General features: G+C 37.0%; 2 protein-coding genes across 2 annotated transcripts in view; one reads left to right on the plus strand and one right to left on the minus strand.

Annotated features, from left to right (window-relative positions):
- Positions 1-4,352: 4,352 nt before the first annotated feature.
- LOC146166571 (uncharacterized) lies at positions 4,353-5,995 on the plus strand. Its single transcript, XM_083391036.1, has 3 exons — positions 4,353-4,968; positions 5,561-5,700; positions 5,862-5,995. Exons 1-3 carry the CDS (start codon positions 4,383-4,385, stop codon positions 5,898-5,900), a joined length of 765 nt encoding a protein of 254 aa, XP_083247162.1. The 5' UTR covers positions 4,353-4,382; the 3' UTR covers positions 5,901-5,995.
- The window catches only part of LOC146166572 (C-myc promoter-binding protein-like), a 59,121-nt gene continuing 44,339 nt past the window's right edge, over positions 5,992-20,773 (minus strand). The window contains exons 31-41 of the mRNA XM_083390130.1: positions 19,770-19,944; positions 19,025-19,105; positions 18,397-18,518; positions 17,423-17,544; positions 17,002-17,053; positions 15,720-16,081; positions 15,367-15,421; positions 13,867-14,097; positions 11,375-11,588; positions 7,953-8,162; positions 5,992-6,744 (exon numbers count right to left, since the gene is read on the minus strand). Coding sequence (XP_083246256.1) covers positions 6,602-6,744; positions 7,953-8,162; positions 11,375-11,588; positions 13,867-14,097; positions 15,367-15,421; positions 15,720-16,081; positions 17,002-17,053; positions 17,423-17,544; positions 18,397-18,518; positions 19,025-19,105; positions 19,770-19,944 — 1,767 coding nt within the window. The 3' untranslated portion in view covers positions 5,992-6,601. The remainder of the gene's footprint in view (positions 6,745-7,952; positions 8,163-11,374; positions 11,589-13,866; positions 14,098-15,366; positions 15,422-15,719; positions 16,082-17,001; positions 17,054-17,422; positions 17,545-18,396; positions 18,519-19,024; positions 19,106-19,769; positions 19,945-20,773) is intronic.

Raw genomic sequence — 20,773 nt, forward strand, 5'->3', positions numbered from 1 at the left:
GAAAACAAGGTTTGCCAAGAATAGATTTTGAGTGCTAGGGCATTGCGAAAACATGTTGAATTTATGCTATACATTGAGTACGATTTTGTTTTGTGCATGCCAGTTTTGATTCGTGATTTTCATAGTAGCATATTATGGCTTGATAAAAATATTGTAATTAATACTAACTCTTCTTTTGTAAAAGTTAATAGCGCTCATCTATAACACATAACAAAATATATTCTAAAGTGGTACAATTGTGGTGTTTGATTTTCTTAAGGACAGAATAGGATTTATATGAAGCCGAATATAGAACTCACAGTGGCTTTAGTTATATGTTACTTACTAAACGAAAAGGATATTAGAATAGGTGACTGCATTATAACTAATAAGTCGTTACAAATGGCACTCACGTCTGGAACGTTTGCTGACGGCAGCTCAATACTTGGAAGGCACCATGATCACTTACATGTGCGACGCCACCCATCTCTTTGCTGATCCAGCGCAAGAAACCACAAGCACTTGCCAGTCTGACGGAACTTGGACGCTAGAAACACCGCCGGCCGCCTTTCCCGTTTGCGTGTTATATCGTTATTTTATTCTGTCTAATTCATAATATACTTTTATAGTGTAATATTGATTTGTATATTTTACAGCGCCAGTAAGCGAATAAACTTACAGACAACATAATAGTGCAGCAGTTTCGAAGAAATGTACAGTACAGCTTTGTTTAGTTAAGTTAAGTTTTTAAGTATCGATCATCAAACAATACATAGTTTTTTTTTAGCGTGCGATTTGCCTTTGTGTAATTGCGGATTCGCCATAAGTATAGAAAGTATGTGGCTGGCGGAGATTATAACATATTATTTATGTTTGACTACAGCGCACGGAACTCTATGACGTTTTAAAATAGCGTGAAATTTGATTTTCATTTTACTATGTAACGTTAAAAGATGCTGAAAAAGTAGACTACACCTGTTAGGTAATGTGGAAAATTAAGCACGTTTAACTAATTGTGAATGACTCGTCCGGCTATAAGGTTCTTGGTGTCCTGTTTTATCAGCCTTTTTACATGTAACGTTTTTAGCAACCTGGAGTTACGAATACATGTCTAAACCACTCCTTGGGACTGATAGCCACAGGTTGTAGTAAGAAGTAGTAAGAATATCAAAGCCCATACAGAATTAGGTATCATTTTCAACGTTCCGAATATCTATTTATTTCATGAAATAAGATATTGCTGCCAGGCATAATATATAATGGAGTGTTGTTCTTCCAGCAGTATATATAATAGATCGACGTTTCGACGTGCTATACAGAACGTCTTTATCAGGATACTATAACGTATCATGTAAACAGATTGTTTATAAATCGACAATTACCAATTCGTGCGATTACTAGCTTGCACCAGAAATGTTAATGATACGTATGAGCAGTGTTTTTTTTAAGGTCTTTTGGGGAACCGAAACGGTCCCCAAAATTTCTCCAGCGGTTTCCCAAATTTTGGACTTGGAACTTTTTGGTATTTCAATGAAACACTTGCGGTCTCTTAAAACTACTTGGCGGTCACCTAACCTTGAAAAAAACCTGCCTATGTAGATGATACCAAAATGTAGATGATACCTATATTTATGTATGGGCTTTGATATTCAAACCAGCTCTTAAAATACTGGCTTGGTTTTAAAGTGTGGGTCGTGATCCACGTTTGTTGTTTCTTGTAAAATTTTGTGGTGCTAACTGCAATGCAAGAAAAAATATTCAGCTTTTTTTTGTTCCCTGAAGAAAAAAGGTTTGCGACCCTTATATAATGAATTGCAAAGCGAAAAAAGGTCGAGTAGATCGACATTTGCTTGATTAGGACGTTTTGATACGACCTTGTATCATGTCTTCATTTAATGTGAAAGATGATGTCGCTTCGGTTTGTGCGGCTTTCATCCAGTGGTGGGATTCAAATTTTTTGTCAGCCGGTTCTATCACAAAAGTTATATATTTTAGCTGGTTCTGTTGCACAAAGTCATATTTTCCGGAAAATAATGGAAGTAGTGTTGCAAGAAAAGGATGCAATCCCAGGTTCCAGCGAATGTTGCGAACTGCGAACCTACTGAATCCCATCACTGCGAACAGCCACACTAAAAAGTAGCTGTCGTCTCGTAACTTGTAATTATGACGAAATAATTAAACTTTCAGACAAACAATCACAAAAGGAAAATACTACAAATATAAAAAATTACACAATGTATGACTGACTGTTACGTGCGACCTTGACCATTTCACATTAAAAAACAAAACACGTGAGCTACTTGGATCTCAAAAATCAATTTATGGAGTAACATGATCAAATCCATTTACAGCAACCAGTAATGCTAACCGGTTCGCTGATCTCCTAATACTCCGCGAGACAGTTCTATAGAAACGGTGCGAACCGGCTGAATCCCACCACTGCTTTCATCCTATCAATCTTACTGTTCCCAGCAAACGAAAATATTAACCTCTTGATCATAATGGACTCAACGAAGATGCTGCACGACTGTGCGCAGCTGCAAACCACGTTGGCTCTCAAGGCGCCCTTCAATAACGGGCTTACTCCAGCAGTTTTTGATACTGTCAACATGCCCAACTTTTTCGTTTAGAATCAATTCGTAGAAGTATTTCGTTGCTGGAGTGAACTGGTTTACTAAGGCTGATACTAGTTGCTAAGATTGGACCCGACTTATTTTCTTGAGTGTTGCTAAATGTCATTTGTAAAAGAAATCAAGACAAGTTATTCTTAAAAAAAAAACTTAAAACGTTAAACTATTAAAACTGGCAAACACGTGCGATTATTATAAGCAACAATTCAAGTAACAAATAACTTAACGCCGGGTATGGCAAGTAAGTTGTTTTGTGAACCGATAGCATCGTACATGTCTGGTCATATAACGTGGATCCCTTTCGTCGCAGATTCATAAACACACGGTCATCGTATTTTTGCTAAAAAAAACAAACAATCAATTTGTTTAGGTATTTTGTCTCTTGATATTACCTAACAGACTTAACAAGTTAAACACTAAAAAACTCTCAAGAAATTGTTTGTAAGAGCAATACTTTATTTTACTAAGAGAACCTCTTTCTAAAAAGCAAGTCGCAGGAGCGAGTTATTTCCCCAGTGACAATAAAAACACTCAGTCAGCCGCTTCGTAGCTTCGCGAGCTAAAAAAACAAGCTGCCGCTAGCTGGGAGTAAATAGCGGTATCACAATATTTTAGGTTTATTGTCCCCCATCAAAGGGCCTTAGGGGTGCAGACTCATAAACATTTTATGTACGCCTACATACCACTCAATGTGTTGTCTGAAAATTTGAGAATTATACGATATAGACTTTTTCTACAAAGCTCCGGACAAAAATATGTCTAAAACATTTACCGGCAAAAACAAGATATGTCCCGAAAATAAATTTTCGACCAATATAACCATAGGTAATTCCTCTGCAAAGTGATAATTATTGTGAAGGAAAAACTTTAACGTCATTCCTAGCTGCTGAGGAAACATGTTTACGTTTTCGATTTATGCTGAGTAAACGCTCAAAACATTGCTTTCCTATTTATGAACATCATTCTGAGGGAGAAAATGCAAATTTAAAACAAAATTATGCCTAAACATTTTTGTTTTGAGTTTCGTATGTTTTATTAAAGCTTTGAGCTCTTACATATACCCAATACTTACACAAATACCCGAATATTAAATTAAGACTTAAAAGCCCCTTATATAAGGCTTTTGTAAAAATCTTGGTGTTTGGCGCAGATATGTCAATTGCAGTTTTACATATGTTTTTTTAAATTTTGTGGACTCTTCAAGTTTAAGACAGGTTTGTAAAAAAAGCTAGGTTACTCTTTGTTTTTTGCTGTGGAGGAATTGACAGTGTTTGTGCTTGTAAGGAAGGAATGTGAAACAAAACTTTTGATAACCACTGGAAAAGAAAATTCACCCAAACTTCAAAACAATTTAATTACTGATTATAAATTATTTAAAACAAATAGTTAAAATTTTAGTAGACACATCTGTTCATACTTTTCTATGGAAATTGCATTTTAGAAATTATAAATCTATTAGAAACGCGACACCCAATAGATGCAGCGTGTCGCGTACTGCGTGTCGCGTTCATGTTGAGTTGCCAAGCGAACCAACAACGCTTTGAAGCAAGTTTTACTTTTAATGGTAGGTTGCAAGTGTGATTATATGCGTTTAATTTGCCAATTTACAATTAAATTACCCTAAACATAGGATATGATATGCAGATACGGATTAATCTTTAAGTAATCTGCCACACTTGTAAACTTTCTCTGTTATTTGGCTGGTTTGTTAAAACGAAATTCATATTTTATTACAGAAGCAACTATACCATCATTTAGGGAATGTAGTGTTGTATGGATGTAATATTGTTGAGAATTAGTAGTGCAATTAAAGAAGATTCAACATGTCTTAACTTAAGCCATCGAAAGCTTGCACTACTGCCCGCTGAGATTGAATCTGTCAGTAAGTTAAAAACAGTGCTTTTAAACAACAACGGGCTGCTGTTTTTCCCAATAGAGCTGTCTTGTCTAGCTACAACTTTGACCGAACTGGTTCTGGATGAAAACAAACTCACAGCAATATCATCCGAGATCGGAAACCTGAAAAGTCTCGTAATCCTGAGTCTAAACAGAAACAAAATTGTTGCCCTGCCCCCAGAAATCGGAAACTTGACATTTCTCGAACAGCTTTGGGTGAATGACTGCGAGCTAGTCGTTTTACCCGAAGAAATTGGTAAATTACAATGTCTTAGAAGATTGGGAGTAAAAAACAATCAGCTTGACAACCTGCCTCGTGGTTTGTTTAGTTTGTCAAGTCTTCAGTGGATTAACTGCTCTAAGAACAAACTCACACACTTCCCGATTTTAAATCGCCTTTCTGACCTACATTTTTTAAACTTGAATTTCAATTTTATTGAAGACATTCCTCTCTTGTCATTGGGTAAGTGAAACAAAAATATTATATATTTGAAACCAGCATAAAAGTGTCCATAATACTTTCATTATTGCTATTATGGCAAATGTTTTCAAGATATAATACACTTCTTGAAGTGACATTGTGTTGTTTCAACCTAACAGTTTGTGACCAACTTTTTTACTGGATAATGATAATAACTTTCACACCTGGCCGTTTGTAATATACTTTTTAACCAGTTGATAGGTTCTTTACACCTAGATGCTTGTAATATATTTTTTAAACAAGAATGATATGTTTTTCACCAATAGCAGCTTATGATACAGACCTCCTTTTTAACAGTTTAGTAGGTCCTTCATTAATTACATCTAGCAGGTTATAATATAGGCTGCTCTTCTAAGCAAGATAATGATATTAAGTCACAACTAGCAGGTCATGATAAAGTTTTTTTTATCTAGCAGGTCATTATATTTTTAAACTGGATGATATGTGTTTTAAAATTAGTACCTTATAGCATATTATAAGTGGATAATATGATTTTTATACTGGTCGGTTTTATAATCTTTTTAAACAGCATTATTTCATGTTTACTTCTAGATGCTTAAAATATATTTTATAGGATGTGGTCAGCTGAGAGTTTTGCTGCTTCAGGGAAATCGAATTTCGGCCCTTAGCGATGATGTTTTGCTGGAACTTTATCAAGTTGTCAAGATAGATCTGAGGAATAATACAATTCAGGAGTTACCAAGTCATTGGAAGGTATATACAATACTGCACTAATAAAAAATATTACTATAAATATTTCGCAGTTCTACATAAAAAATAATTTATTTCTGTTAAAATAAATCAGGTTTTAAAAAGAATTTATAACATTTTCTTATCATACCAAAATCATATTCTAATACAACATTTGTTTTTAGGGGATGGATCATATTATGTTAAAGGAAAACCCACCGTGATGTCATACGTCGGCTTGATTTTTTCATTTTTTGTTATTTCTTTTCATTGATTTTGCTTTTGCTACAAATGAAGCTCTGTTTTCAAACACGATTCGCAATTCGACGTCGTAGTTTATTTAAAGACGAAAGCGGATTTAGCACGGCTGAAAATAAAGGGGGGAAAAACACAAATCGAAATAAAAGCGAGAAATCTTGCTCGAGATTTTGACGGACGATATGTAACAAGCCTTTACGGTGTACTGCTACGAAACAAAACAACTCCCAAACCGTTGGGAGATTTCTAGGCACCCTTACGCGAAAATGGTTTGAGCACTAGACACAAATACGACAGTTATTGATTGGCGGCTGCACTAGAAAGAGAAAGCTATCGCGAATGTTTCGATGGCAGTTGTCGATACACGTCACTTGATCAACAAAAAAACACACACACAGAAAATAGCGGGATTATGACAGCACATCAAAACTAAGACGTTGTACAGGGGGTTTACGATAAAAGATGGCGGACAAGGGAACCGCTGTACGATGACGGTTGGCTAGCATTTGTCGTTTCATGGCCTTGACGTAAGCGGGCAAATTACGCCGATCACGTTTTCGTGTTTTTCTCCTGCGTAGATGTCTGGAGATAAGGGGTTCACAACAGCACAGTGAAATAACATCAAGCGCCCAAGGAAAGCGCAGCATTTGTACGAGTGGCGGGCGCTTCACTTGTAGAGGTCCAGCTCACCGAAGATGTTTCTACAACTTGCTGTGTGCTCGCTGGGCGGGCGGTCGCACTTTCGGGTGAGAGCCTTCTCTGCTGGGGAGAGGGATTCGAATGCTCGGATGTACTCGCGATCAAAGGCGGCTGTGGTACAAAAAATCTCGAAATTCAGCTGAACTCACATTAACAGGGGCTATACCCCTTTTTGGCTAGCGGCACCTTACAGAACTTGAACAGTTCGCGGCACAACTGTAACGCTGCAATGAAAGAGATTTAAACAGCACATTAACTGTGCAACAAGGTTGATAAAACCTTTTTCATTTTTGTCTCTTTTAATATACACAAAAAAATTGTATCAATACCAATAGAGAAAAAATTTGGAAACCAAAATAATTTGAAAAATCTTTAGCATTAAAAATGGCACCCTAGAGTAGCGCAGCACCCCGGTTGAGAAGCATTCTAACAGCAGGGATAAGTGTTGTTTTACAAGTTTTTTCAAAAAACTTCAGCAAATCAGCTGAACTTTTACGAGTGATCGAAGGGGGCTGTGGCAAGGCACAAATAAGTCGGTTTTGTAAAAAAATTAAAAACGCTAATATTTCGATTTAAACATCATGGAACCCTTCAAACTAGTGTACGTACGTTATGTATAAAAATAAACACTAAGACACACAGTCACGTAGTTCTAATTGAGCCTCCAAATTCATTTTACGTCAAACTACTACATATTTCTGAATACGGTTTGATATTCATTCTACGACGAGCTACAACCTCCATCCACTATGCCAGGGGTTTCCAACCTTTAATACACCGTGGCCTTAGAATGATAAAATGATATAAATACAACAGACAATGAACATGATAGTCCATTAATTAGCTATTAAATATTCAGTTAGTCAATGTCTTAATTGCTGTTTTAGTGGTGGAAAGAGCCAGCCGCATGACATATTGAATATCAAAGACACCGCGCTGATTTGTCTTCAGAAGTAACATTGTTGAAAAACCACATTCACAATGATATGTTGATTGGAAAGGCAACAGTTATGGCATGACAATTTCGTTAAGCTTAGGGTACGAATTGCTTTAAGTGAACCATCTTTATCAAAGCTCAATCGGGTTACCGTCTCTTTTTGCGGCTTTAAAAGTTCATTAAATTTTAATTTAGTTCTTTTGATATAGTGGAGTAGATTAAGAGATAATAAATTAAAAAAAATAGTATTTTTCAATTTTGTCATAGCCCCCTTGAAAAAGCCTCATGGCCCCCTAGGAGGCCATGGCCCACAGGTCGGGAACCCCTCCACTAAACCCACAAAAAAACACATTCAGCTCAAATCGAACGATAAAATACTCACCGACATCGATCGATTCCTTGCCGAGTGCTATAATGACCATGTAGAGAATCTCGCGGTATGCGCTTCTTCTTGTCCCGCTTTGAGCATTCAGCTCATTAAGGACTGCGACGAGAGGACTTAAGACGTCGTCCTGCATTATGCTCTCACGAATGTTTTCCAGGAAAGAGAGGGAGTAGGACTGGAAGCCGTCAGGAGTGCCTTGCGAAGCAACTGTGAAGGAAGTATCAAATTATTTTGGAAAACTTGAGCATAATGGTTGGAAGTTGCAGTGAGACGTAATAAGAATCTCAAAGCCCATACAGAAGTAGGTATTATCTTAAAAGTTTCGTATAACTCTGTAATCATTTTTAACCAGTTACGGTCAAAATGATACCCAGGCTTTGATATTATTTTTTTAGAACACAATACACGTTTTTTTAGTAATTTCAATAAAATATCAAAGCCATAATATTCGATAAAATCGACATTTCGCAGTTTAGAGACGTTTCAGCAATAACTCCTGCCATCATCAGTGTAAAAAATCCAAGTGGTTTTACACCGATGGTCGCTTGGTCAAACAACTAAACCTTACGTTAGTAGCATCCGTGTAAAATGCTGAGTTATTTTTTAGATTAAAGGCTGCTATGTATTGGCTAAATGCAGAAAAACAAAACAAAAAAGAATAAGAGAGAAGACTCAAATTGCTCTTGGCCAAACAATTAAAACTTAGGATAGTAGCATCTGTGTACAAGGTTCGAACGAATGTTTAGTTATTTTGTAGATTTATAGCTTCTATAATCTGGCTAAATTCAGATACAAAACAAAAATAATAAAATTAAATTGTCGGCCTAATTCGGATAGATGTAACATTGCGTAAACGTTTGAAATGAACCCTAGACACCTTTCTAAAATTTCATATTTCTTTCATATTTTTAAGTCAAGCTTAGGCTATAAAATCATGCGAAACTGTTAGATTTAAAGTAAAAAAGGCCTTGGGTTTAGCTTAGAAACCTATTTTTAAAGTTAATGTGCTTTAACCCCAATATTACCGCCCTCATAGCTTTAAGGGCACCAGGCAAAACATTGAAACAAGTTTAACTAAAAAAAGTTAAAAATTATCAAAAAATCAAATTGCTGCGATTGATCTGTTTGTCCAACCTGCTCAGCAAGAGCAGTGCTCTTTAACCTATTTTGCAATGATGTACCCTTAAAGATGTGGTGGTGAACTCATGCACCCTATTTATTTTAAAAGTAAACCTGGGTGAAAAGCCACGCGGAATTTATCTTGATTAGACGAAACCTAAGCTTGCTCTAGAACGATCTCAATAAATCTTAACTCGCAAACTGCTACAGCCGGCGACCCAATTTACCATCGAAGTGCTTGAAATTAAAATAGTTTATAGATTAAACCGAGTTTTCTAAACACGAGGGTCTCTGCCCAAAAGTGGCTGTTTGATTTGGTTGGGTGGCCGACTGAAGTAGTTTTATATGAATAAATTTATTGAGGTGTGTTCTGAGCAATATTTTACCAAATTTGAAAACTTTGCTAAAGTAATGCACCGAGAGCAGCTTCAGAAGGGCTAGATCTCAGTTGTTAACACACATTTGTGTGCGCATATTTCATTGAATAAATGATATGGTACTGTGGATCCCCTTCAATTGGAGTTGCTTGTACTAACAGAATGAGCAAGCATTGGTGTATGGTTGTTTCTCGACTCGCTCCTCTCTGAGCCTGCATAGCTCTCAGTAGGTAGAGCGATGGTCCCAGTATGACCAAGGTCGTAAGTTCGAAGCTCACTGCAGACTCATTGTTTTTCTTGCCTGCCCTGCTTGCATGATTGATCGACGGATTCGGTGAGTCTGCAATGGCTTTCGGTGTACTAGTTATACGTAAGTCGCAATCGTTGGTTAAAAAGCAGCTTCAGAAGGGCTAGATTTCAGTTGTTAACACTCATAAGTGTGTGAAACTGTGCATGTTTGTTTGCTAAAGCAATACGAAGTTATGGCTAATAATAACTAAACTCGAACTTATTATTGCTAATATTTTATGTTTCTTTTCTCTCACAAGAATTAAAAAGCATTGGGTTTCATAATTATATATAACGCATAACATTTGGTTAGCCGCGAAAAAGGTTGAGAAACACTGATGCAGTCAAATAAGTCATAAGGAACCGTCTGTCCAACTGGTGAAGCGATATTGCTACCTCTTAGAACTAGACTACATTACATAAAAAATATTGAGTTTTTTCAAGGTTGTCGCTCAGTGTAAATTTTCTAAAAAATTAGTTCAGAATGCATCCGCTAACATTCTAACTGTATTTTGTGTTAATTAGACCAAAATACAGTCGCTTTGGTAGTTTGATGAGCGCTGATGTAGACAATAAGGCAACGTCGCACTCACGCTGGTGGTACACGAAGTACCTAATGTCTTATGTTTTGTTATCTTACAAGAAGCCTATTGAAGAGCATTGGGTTTCATAATTATATATAACGCATAACATTTGGTTAGCCGCGAAAAAGGTTGAGAAACACTGATGCAGAAGGAAACGTCTGTCCAACTGGTGCGAAGCTTAGGTGATAAGCGATATAGGAACCTATTTAGAACTCGACTATCAGCATAAAGTATAGCGAGTCTTTTCAAGGTTGCCGCTCATTGTAAAATATCATAAAAAATTAGTTCGCCAACATTTCAACTGTATTTTGTGTTTGTTAAGGGCAAAAATAAGAAATGAACCGATATCACTTTTTTGGACCGATACCAGATACCGATTTTTTAATATACCTAAGAAATGTTTAAAATTTGAATTAATTGAAACTAAAATCCAAATAACATTTTAGTTTATATACCTTTATTAATTATTAAACTATTATGTTGCATATTAACTTGGCGTGATGCTAAAACCCATTTTGTTAATAAAAAGTTGTTTGTTGTACAGAAAACATTATATCAAATTTTCGTATTAAATATCAGCCAAATATCGGCCGATATTATCGGTAAATCGATATATCGGTCTATCTCTAGCAAAAATGCAGCCGCTTTGGTAGTTTAGCGAGCACCGATGTAGAATAATGATGGAACGTCGCATCACGCTGGTGGTACACAAAGCACATGGGCGAATTTTCGCTGTCCCCGTGTAGCTTCACGTTGTCCCACATGAGGTGGTCATAAAAACCTTTTGAGTTAAGACGCACTGATGTAAAGCAGAAAGAGTACTTAATCCGCCGTATACCGAAATTAGAACCCATAAAAATGGCTCCCAGCCGTTTTCAGGGCTTAGTTATAAAGTAGTACCAGCTACGACTCTAAATTCGAGGAGATTTTGCGTTGCTCACTGCTGCCATTCGGTAACACACCAACTATATTTGGGGTAAATCAGGTAAAATACAGCCGCTTAGGTAGTAAATGAGCGCCGATGTAGATAATAAGGAAACGTCGTACTCACGCTGGTGGTACACGAAGTACATGGGCGACTTTTCGTTGTCCCCGTGCAGCTTAACGTTGTCCCACATGAGGTGGAAAGCTACCGTTCCCTTGTTGAGCTGCTGTTGGTGAAGTTGTGTGACTGGGGAGCCGGGTTCTGTGCTGCGCAGTAGCTGAGAGCGCAGCAGAAGGGAGTAGAGGTTCGAGTGCAGGTTGAGTCGACGAAAGTACCATACCTGGAGATATATGAAGTGTATGCTGGCTTTATGGAGGTGTTTGGAACGTTTTTACGGCTCAAAATTGTAACCAAGATTTACTATTTTGGATGAAAAATAGTTTACCGCCAATTTTGCGACGCTTAGTCGATTTATTTTTGCAAAATTACCAATGTCTACAACTTTTAGGCCTAAGAATGCAAGCAATTGTCAAACTTGGAGATAAATGGGGGGTATGTTGGTTTTTATGGGGTCGTTCGGCATATTTTTACGGCTCAAATAGTGTTACAACAGTGAGATTTTGGCCGAAAAATGGTTTACTGTTCATTTTGCAAAAAAAGTGGCGACAATTACTGTTTGAGGAGCGAAAAACACGTTTTGTCCTTTTGTTTGCCAACATTACCATTCCCAACCACTTTGAAGACTAAAAATATGTTGTAAACTGTTTTGAACAACTAAACATTGTGTTTTGGTTTCTTTATCCGCGAACCGCCTTTTAACACATTCTTTCAGCTAAAAACGCCACTAATTATCAGAATATACCATTAACTGGAGACAGAAAAAGAGTGCGGGTAATTACTATTTAGTTTGGCTTCGCCCGGTAAGATTGTGCAACCACCGTCACTTATTTTGACAAAAATCGCTTTGTGGTCAAGTTTGTTTATTAAAACATTCCATTTAATTAGACGGACAGAAGACCGAAAAAAAAAAAAATAACAATTTTACTCAAGATTAATTATCTTTGCCTAAAAAGTAAAAAATAACAATTTTTCAAAAATATGACATATGTCTCTTTATCACCACTCTAAAAAGCGGTTTTACCGGCTATGCTTTCCTAGCACCCATCGCACAATAAAATCGCCTAACTAAACACATTACGGAAGCACTAACGCAATTGCTCCCATACTACAACAAAACGCGATGATGCAATCGATCGGGATTTACCAGTACTTTCCACGCAACGCACCTCTCTAAAAACCACGTGCGAATTTATATTGAATTTCACGCTGAAAGGTGCCAGGAACCAAACGGTTACGCCTCGTTTCGTACAAGCGTAAACAAAATAATAGACTGGGAGCATCGAGGGCTTCTATAAGGCGTAACCTGGACTCGCCCTTCGATTTTTCGCGGATCGGGTAATGGACGGGCGCGGCAAATTCGACTTGACCTTTACTTCTCTTTATGCAAACAATCCTAGACGATGGGAAAGCGAAATTACGCAGGTGTACGTATAGCTTTAATGTCGGGCGTAGATAATTTTGTTATTGCTTTTTAAAGCCAAAATTGTAAATTATTTGTACGAGCAAATATAAGTGTGAAAAGTTAGTAAAACTTACAAAATCTAAATTTTAGCATAAAATTAAAAAAAAATCTAAGTTTTGGGTGTAAATTTATGATTATTTTACGTTTTTCTAAATACCATTGTAAACTATTTACAAGAATCAAAAACCTAAATGTAGAAATTTTAAACCCTTAAAAAATCGAAACTTTGGATTCTCATATTTCTCTATCTAAAAAATATTAAAGGCTAGATTGGATGTGGTTGCAAAAGTGTTTTTTGCGAAATTATTTGTAAAGGCAAAAAAATCCGAAAAAAAGTTTTTTTTATATATATATTCTTTTGACTTTCCTGTCTTAAGCAAAATAAGTCATTTATAATATTGAAAGCTTTTTGACAAGTCTAGGAAACACCACAACGCGTTAGAATAATAAATAGAGGCACGTTTTTTGTGACGTACAGGCCGGTACTGAATGCGTAGATGTCAGCAATTTAAAGCAGTTTTAAAAGTGGCTGACGTACGTAAAAGTTCAACCGGCAGAAAGCTTACGCGCTGCGGCAACTTAAAAATCACATCTTAACCTTTTAAAAAGATGCATGGATTTTTCGTAGTAAAGTAATACGCAAACAATTTTCCGATATAATTAAATAGCCAATGTTTTACATATTGTGCTTCCTATTATAGGAACGTTGTGAGTTATGAAAATGACGCAAAAATCGGATTAACTGTGGAACAAACGTCCAAACGCGACACACTGAAATATTTCTTTGGTCGCTTACAATACAAAAAGACTACCTAGCTAATTAGCGCTTTAACTTAAATTATTATCGACAAAAAACACTACGTATGACCACCAAATACACTTTTTAGCACACAAAAAAAACTAGTTTGCACAACAACAAAATTAGACTACGTAAAACCCATACAACGCCGGATCTATCTATCCAAAAAAAATGAAAAAAAATCGTAAGCGGAGATAACACGATTAACGTCCTTAAATAAATCATTAAAAACCTCACCAGGTTCCAGTATATGATGGGATGGTGGTCAACGAATCCAGCTTCAACCAGAACCCGTGTTCCCTCGTTTTCCAGCAAGCTTTCAAGTTCCTTGCGCAGCACAAGCGAGCTAAGGTAGGGAACTGTGACCGGCTCGAGATTGCGCGGCATTTGGGGGGCTCCCATCCCCGCAGATTGACTTTCGGCGCTCGAAAGGTTGTCGCTTAGGTTGGAGGTTGAGCCTTGTGATACCTGTAGAGTAGGGGTTCGTAAACTGGAGTCCATGGACCCCTTGGGGGTAAGTTAATTAGTTTTAGGGGGTCCATGAAGCCTTAATTAAAGTATTAGTTTATTGTTGATAAGTAATTATCATTTTTCCGGAAATTTGTTTTCGTTTTTAAGAAAAGTGTTGAATTGAAAATAAAACTATTTGCACTGAATGTACATTTATATATACTCCATTGCGCTTTCCCATTTTTTGAACCAGAAACAGCAGATTTTTAAAGTCTATTTTGAGAGACGAAAAATCGATCAAAAAAGGAATTTAAAATACATATCATACAACGAGTGACTCCTGTTAAAATATAATCTTTAAATACCCATGTTCTGACTGGTAAGAGTACGAATAGTTAAGGATGCTATACACGAGTAATGTATTTAATAAAATATTATGAAATTACGACAAATGTCTTAGTGGACCAGACCAAAAAAGGGATTTGAAATACACATAATATAAAATGTGATTTCTTTGTATAGCTCTAGATATTTTAGTTTTGACAAGCTGGTAAGATTAGGGAAAAGCTAGGAAGCCTTGTTTAATTAATTCAATAAAATATTTGAAAATTGCGAAAAAAAAAACGTGAAGGCATATTTCTATTAAAACGTTTTTTTTTTATGAAAAGTAAGCCGCGGGGGGCCGGATTAAATTGCTTGGCAGCCCGTATTGCTCAGGTCTGCTGTAGAGTTAAGAATCGCCTGTTCTTGTAATGCAAAGGGTACTTCAGTTACGCGTATGCCTAGGTTGTAGTTGGGGGTGTACGATATCACACTTTATAGTGCGAAACCAATATAATCTATATTTCGGACTAAAGTATAGCGTTTCAATCCGGTATAAAGTAAGGTCTTTTCTATACACAAAAAAACAAAATGGTGAAAGCAAAAAATCAACATCAGATGTTGAAAATGACTAAACAGTTTTTCGAAACGTTCAAATTGATACCTACTTCTGTATGGGTTTTGATATTCGTAAAGAGAATTTGTTTTGGATTTTCGGTTATTTATAGTTGTAAACCTACTTTTTTGATTAATTGGCCTACTACTTCACTGCATTTCATCGCAAAACAAGGATGAGAATACAATATTGGTTTGAAATTGTGATTAACACCGATATCGCCACTTGGCATTCAGCACCGGCTCCAATCTGATACCATCGGGCGTCCCTATAGTTGTAGTTAAGTGAATTTCACTCGAAGCGAAAAAAAAAACGCATTGAAGTAATTTTGGGCTTTACGTAATACTCACATCTTCAATTGAAACGGAGTGGGCGTCAACAGTCTGGCCAATGGACGTCTGCACACTAAAATAAAATAAAATAAAGTTAAACAGACAAATAGACGATTTGAACACTTCCGTTTTTATACATTAGAATCCTACGCAGTTTTACCGCATTCGTTGATAAAGTTTAGATTCCTATTTGAATAAATTGAACGCCATACAGAGGAAAATAAAGTTAGATATTTTAGCATTTTATCAAAATATTAACCAAAAAAGCAAATAATTTCAGAAAAACCTCAGAGAAGCAATGAAGTTTAAACAAAGAAAAAAGGCAAATTAAAAAAACAGCAAGTATAAAAAAAAAGGGAAAAATCGCTCACTCTTCCGCTTTAGGCGACAAGGGACCATTAACTTGCTCCACTTCAGTAGGGGAAGTCCCAACGTCATCGGCTATCGCGGGGGTTGGGGGCGGGGTGAGGGGGTTCACCGACCCTTTACCCTTCGCCACGTCATTATGGGTCCCAGTGACGTCAGCGTCGGATTGCGTGACGTCATTATCGGATTGCGTCACGTCGGGCGTGAGCGGCAGCAGAAAGTCGGCGGCGAAGGACTCTGGCTTGGTGGTGGTGGTTGCCATGGCGACGCCGATGACGTGTTGGGAGCGAGCGGAGGCGGGTGGTGACGTCACTGGACGAGAGTGGGAGGAGATGGAGGATGAGCGCTGGTGGGAGGAGCGGTAATCCTGAGAAGAGGGAGAAGTTGGAACTTTTTGACAAAAGGGGGTTCAAGATTAAAATCGATGCTTAATTTTAATTACAACATATCTTTGGAGCATAATGGTTGCAGTTTGTAGTAAGAAGTAATAAGAATACCAAAGCCCATACAGAAGTAGGAAGCATTGTGAACGTTTTGAATAAACCTTTGTTCATTTTCAACATCGTAATAAAGAGTTATTCGAAACGTTCAAAATGATTCCTACTTCTGTATGGGCTTTGATATTCTTATTACGTCATAACATATCTGCTTAGTGTTCATTTTGCTTTAAAGACATGTTTGTCTTTTTCAAAAACTGAAAGCAAGTGTCACTTTGTTGACAAATTGTATTTCACTGTTGACGATCTTTCGCACAATCCTTGCTTCATCAGACCACAGTAAAGTAAGAGCGGAAAATAAAAGAGCAAGCGCAGAGTGAAACGCGATAAAAGGTAGATGGTCCAACAGTATATCTACTTATTTTAATCAAAAATAGCCGCTTTGGTATTTATATTTGTTATCCAGTGTAATTCACCTCGAGCTATTTTTTAAATAAATGTTATGCCTGGTAGCAAACGTTTATATATGTGTTTATTTTGTGGTCATAGTTTTTTAGGCGAGCTACTAGTAATCTGACAAAAAAAAACAGGCTACAAAAGTTGCTTTGATTTTATCGTTATTCAATACCGTAGTCAGTTTTCAAACAGATAAATATTTGACGTCGCACTTTTTCGGCATGCTGACTTTGCTCTGGTACACGCCTATACAAAATCGTAGGTTTTTTTTAATAAAATTTAAGGAAGATTGACAAAATAATTCGAACTTGCTACGCGGTCAATTTAGAAAATGCTCCATCCCAACAATTGGAATAATTTTTTTGAACCAACTTTGCACTTTGAACTGACTTACCGTGATTTCGATGTTGAGGAACGGAACGAAGAGGGAATTGCAGAAGGGGCAGCTGAAATAAAAACAAACGCGTTTGTGCGAAGCTAAATCGTTGTACAAAAAATTGTTTACGTTATTCAACCGGTACTTGAATTTAAAATAAAACGCTTTGCGTCTAATTGACAGTATCACAGAGAACAGAAATGTTAGTCCATCTTTTATAAAAAAGTCTTCCCCAAAAAACACACACACAAGAGAATTTGTGATAGAAATGGTATAAAAACATGTTCAATTGAAAAAGAGCCTTCTTATAATTTAACATTTCAGAAAAGAAAAAAAAAAAACGGCGATCGAAAGGCCATAAGAGCTATACGGTCGAATTTAAAAATAGTTTAGTGACTCCTGTCTAATAAAGGTCTCAAAATCTCAGTCGTATTCTTACTGCGTGTTGAGGTTGGACTCGTCGGCTATCCAACCAGCCATTATTTCCTCGTCATACACAAGACTGCCGCACTTGTGGCACTTGGAACAGCTGCTGATCGTAACCACAACGTCGCTGTTGTCCTGCGGAAGCAAAGCACGATTAGTATAGGTTATGTACAACTGAAATACGGGCGGTTGATCCCCTTCGATTGATGTTGAATGTACGATGGTCGTGGGTTCAAACCTCACCACCGCAGGCTGTATTTGTTTTTCTAGTCTGGCCTTGCTTCGTAATCCGGCTGACTAATTGAGGTAATAGCCTTTTTAAACATATCCGGTCTGTTTTATTACGTGTGCCGTAATCGTTAGCCAGTGCGACTTACAGAAGGGCGTTTTCTTTAGACAAAGTTAAACCAACCGTTATAATCCAAACTGTTAATTAGGGTAAAATTATACTTAAATTAAACAACTGTGTTGTACACTAAATGTACAGGATGCTTTTCAGAAATATCCAAGCTACCATATCCGGTCTTTAATCGTAATAACGTGTAGTTTAGTGGAGTTTTTATGGCAAATTTAAATAGGCCGCGGGTTCGAACCTCACCATCGCAGGCTATAGTTGTTTTGGCTTTGCTTGTAGAGTTATTATGGCAAATTTTACTAAGGCTAAACATTGCCTTGTTCATGTAAGTCAGGGGTTCTTAAAGTAGGGTTATGGACCCTTAGGGCTACGTAAACTGTTCCTAAGGGGTCCATGAAGGCCCTATTAAAATATTTATGAATCAAGTAATGAAATTAACAAAAGCAAAACGTTAAACACTGAATGTAGTTTAAAACTCCATCTCAGTTTAACATTTTTGGACCGAAAACAGCAGGTTGCCCAGGTCTACTTACTTTATAACGTTAATTTATGACGTCATTCCTAAAAAATGTAAGATACACAGTCCTAACTCACTTTGCACAACCTTGTACCTACAATACATAACCTAATACCTTAGCGTTGAGCGACAGCATTGAAGCGGTTATGTTGGGGTCGGGAGAAATGCTCGTATCGCCAGGAACTGAAAGGTATGAGTTTGCAAGAGGTGCCTTCGAACCAGAGCTGCTTGCAAGGTCTGCGTACAACCAAAGGGAAGGGAGGGTTATCAACTGCAAACGCTGCACTGTTAAGTATTGGAAGAAAAACATTTTATAACCTAAACCACTCGGCTTTCAGAATTAGTGATTATACACAATGTTATATCTTTGATAAATCGTATATTTTACCTTTTTCGAAATGCAAATGTCAAAACTAATACACAACTCAAGCCGGTGGTTTAGCACTGCAAATTTAAACAGTTGCGAAAAGTCAAGTAATTAAATTGGGCCGCTAATTGCCGTCATCAACAAAGATTGCCGTCATCAACACAACGCTTGGTGAGGTGGCTCGACACGTCATTTGGGGAGATTACCGGGCTCGTAACGTCAAACACTGAATCGTGACGTGTAACGTGACGCAAACGCTCTTAAGGTAAGCTTGTGTGACACAAGGCCTTACTTTCGGCATCCAATGAAAACACGACCACTTTATAGGAAACAACTTTAAACAGCTGGAAGTTAGTTTTGACTAGCGAAAACTTACCAACTTGCGGCATACTGAGCGGCCGATCAAGCTTACGTTGTCGCTTGGCGGCACCAGAGCGTCGCTGTACTTTGTCGCTGCCTGTGACAGAAAATAAAACGTCGATGTATAATTGTATATACATTATACAACTATTCAAATAATCAGAAGGCGTGGTCCCGCTTGATAATTGTATAAGTTCACTCGCTTAGGTGAGCGAGCTGCAAACACTTTACGAACTAAAAAAATAAATTGAATTTTCGTGACGTCATTGCTATGACGTCCAGCGCGCAGTAAGCTGCTGCAAAAGTTGCCCTTTGGTCATATCTAAACGTCAATCATCAATCAAAAAGACCGAAAAAAAAGCGAAATTTTTTTGACGTCACCTATTCTGACGTCAGTCGCGCACAAAAATTAAACTTTTAGTCGTTATAAAGTGCTGAACAATGCCAAACCTTTTAACTCAAGTGCAAGTTATGAGCGTAAAACTTCCCCGAAAAGGAAATGTATTAATATCGGATTTATGTTTTTATGACGTCATGTCTTCTGATGCCAAGCGCTCCTCAAGGAGTCGTTAGACATTGTACCGTCGAGAGTAGCAAAATTCATTATTTATAAGCAAAAATACAAGATTTAAAAATCACTGGAAAAAAAACTAATTTTTATTTAATTTTTTCATGACATTAGAAGTTTAATTAATCGGCTAGACATTAAACCGATAAATAGCAAAAGCGATATTTTTTGTAATTTTTTTTCATGACGTCACCTGTTCTGACGTCAAGCGCGCTGTGAATGCTCTCGCTGCTTTTCAGACTTGTCTGGCTGCTGTATTGCTCCACGCCCTTCACGCCGAGCAGGTGCTGCCGCCTAGCGGCCGGCGCCAAATTCGTGACGTCATCTTGCGAACCGCGAAAGCTGAGGTCGGAAAGGGAGTCTTTGAGCTGGGAGAGAAATTTGACTTTGTTAATAATTGTCGCTTAGATTGAATTTCAAAGTCAAGTAGAAGTCTTATTATACATTAGGACACATGGGCGTGAATCAAAATTGAGTGGCGATTTTTTATGGTTGGATCGTCTACTAGAGTAGCTGTATATGATTCAACTTATTAACACGTACTGAGACAAAATTTTAGAAAAAAAATCTTTTTTTCTGCTTATGTTATATCTAGGGCGATTATTTTTTGACTTGTCAAAAAAAGTGAAAATTTGTCAAAATTTTTTTTAAGTCAAAATCGAATAAAAATGCACATAAATCGCTTAAAAAATAGAAAAAAAACTAAAGTCAGCTTTTTAAAATTGGTTGTTCAGTTATTTTGAAATTTTTCGTTCAATTTTATCAAAAAAATTTAGTTTAGATTTATGTTCAAAGTCATTTTAACCGTATTATATCTTTATTATCAATATACGGTATAAAAAACGCGTGATTAACGACGCCTACGTTATTCAAATCAATAAATTTTTATCAGGTCAAAATTTTGTCAAAATAAATTATTTTCAGGTCAAAATTTGTCAAAATTTTAATTTTTAGGTCAAAATTTCTTACTTTTGAGGTCAAAAAATAATCGCCCTAGTCATATGTTATGTTATGTTCGATGACAAAGGTTCAGTGAAACTTTCGTTGCTACACTGACCCTGAGTTTTGGGGTCGTCGTGAAAATAAGCGACCAACGACTTGCGAAAAGGCTTTTGGAAACAGTAACTTCTCACACTTATGCCGCAACACATACGCGAGCCGGCAGAATTAAGCACACATGCCTAGTTTATCGCATTA

This window comes from Ascidiella aspersa, chromosome 1 (assembly GCF_963924565.1).
Source record: "Ascidiella aspersa chromosome 1, kaAscAspe10.2, whole genome shotgun sequence".
In the NCBI taxonomy this organism is placed as follows: Eukaryota; Metazoa; Chordata; class Ascidiacea; order Phlebobranchia; family Ascidiidae; genus Ascidiella; species Ascidiella aspersa.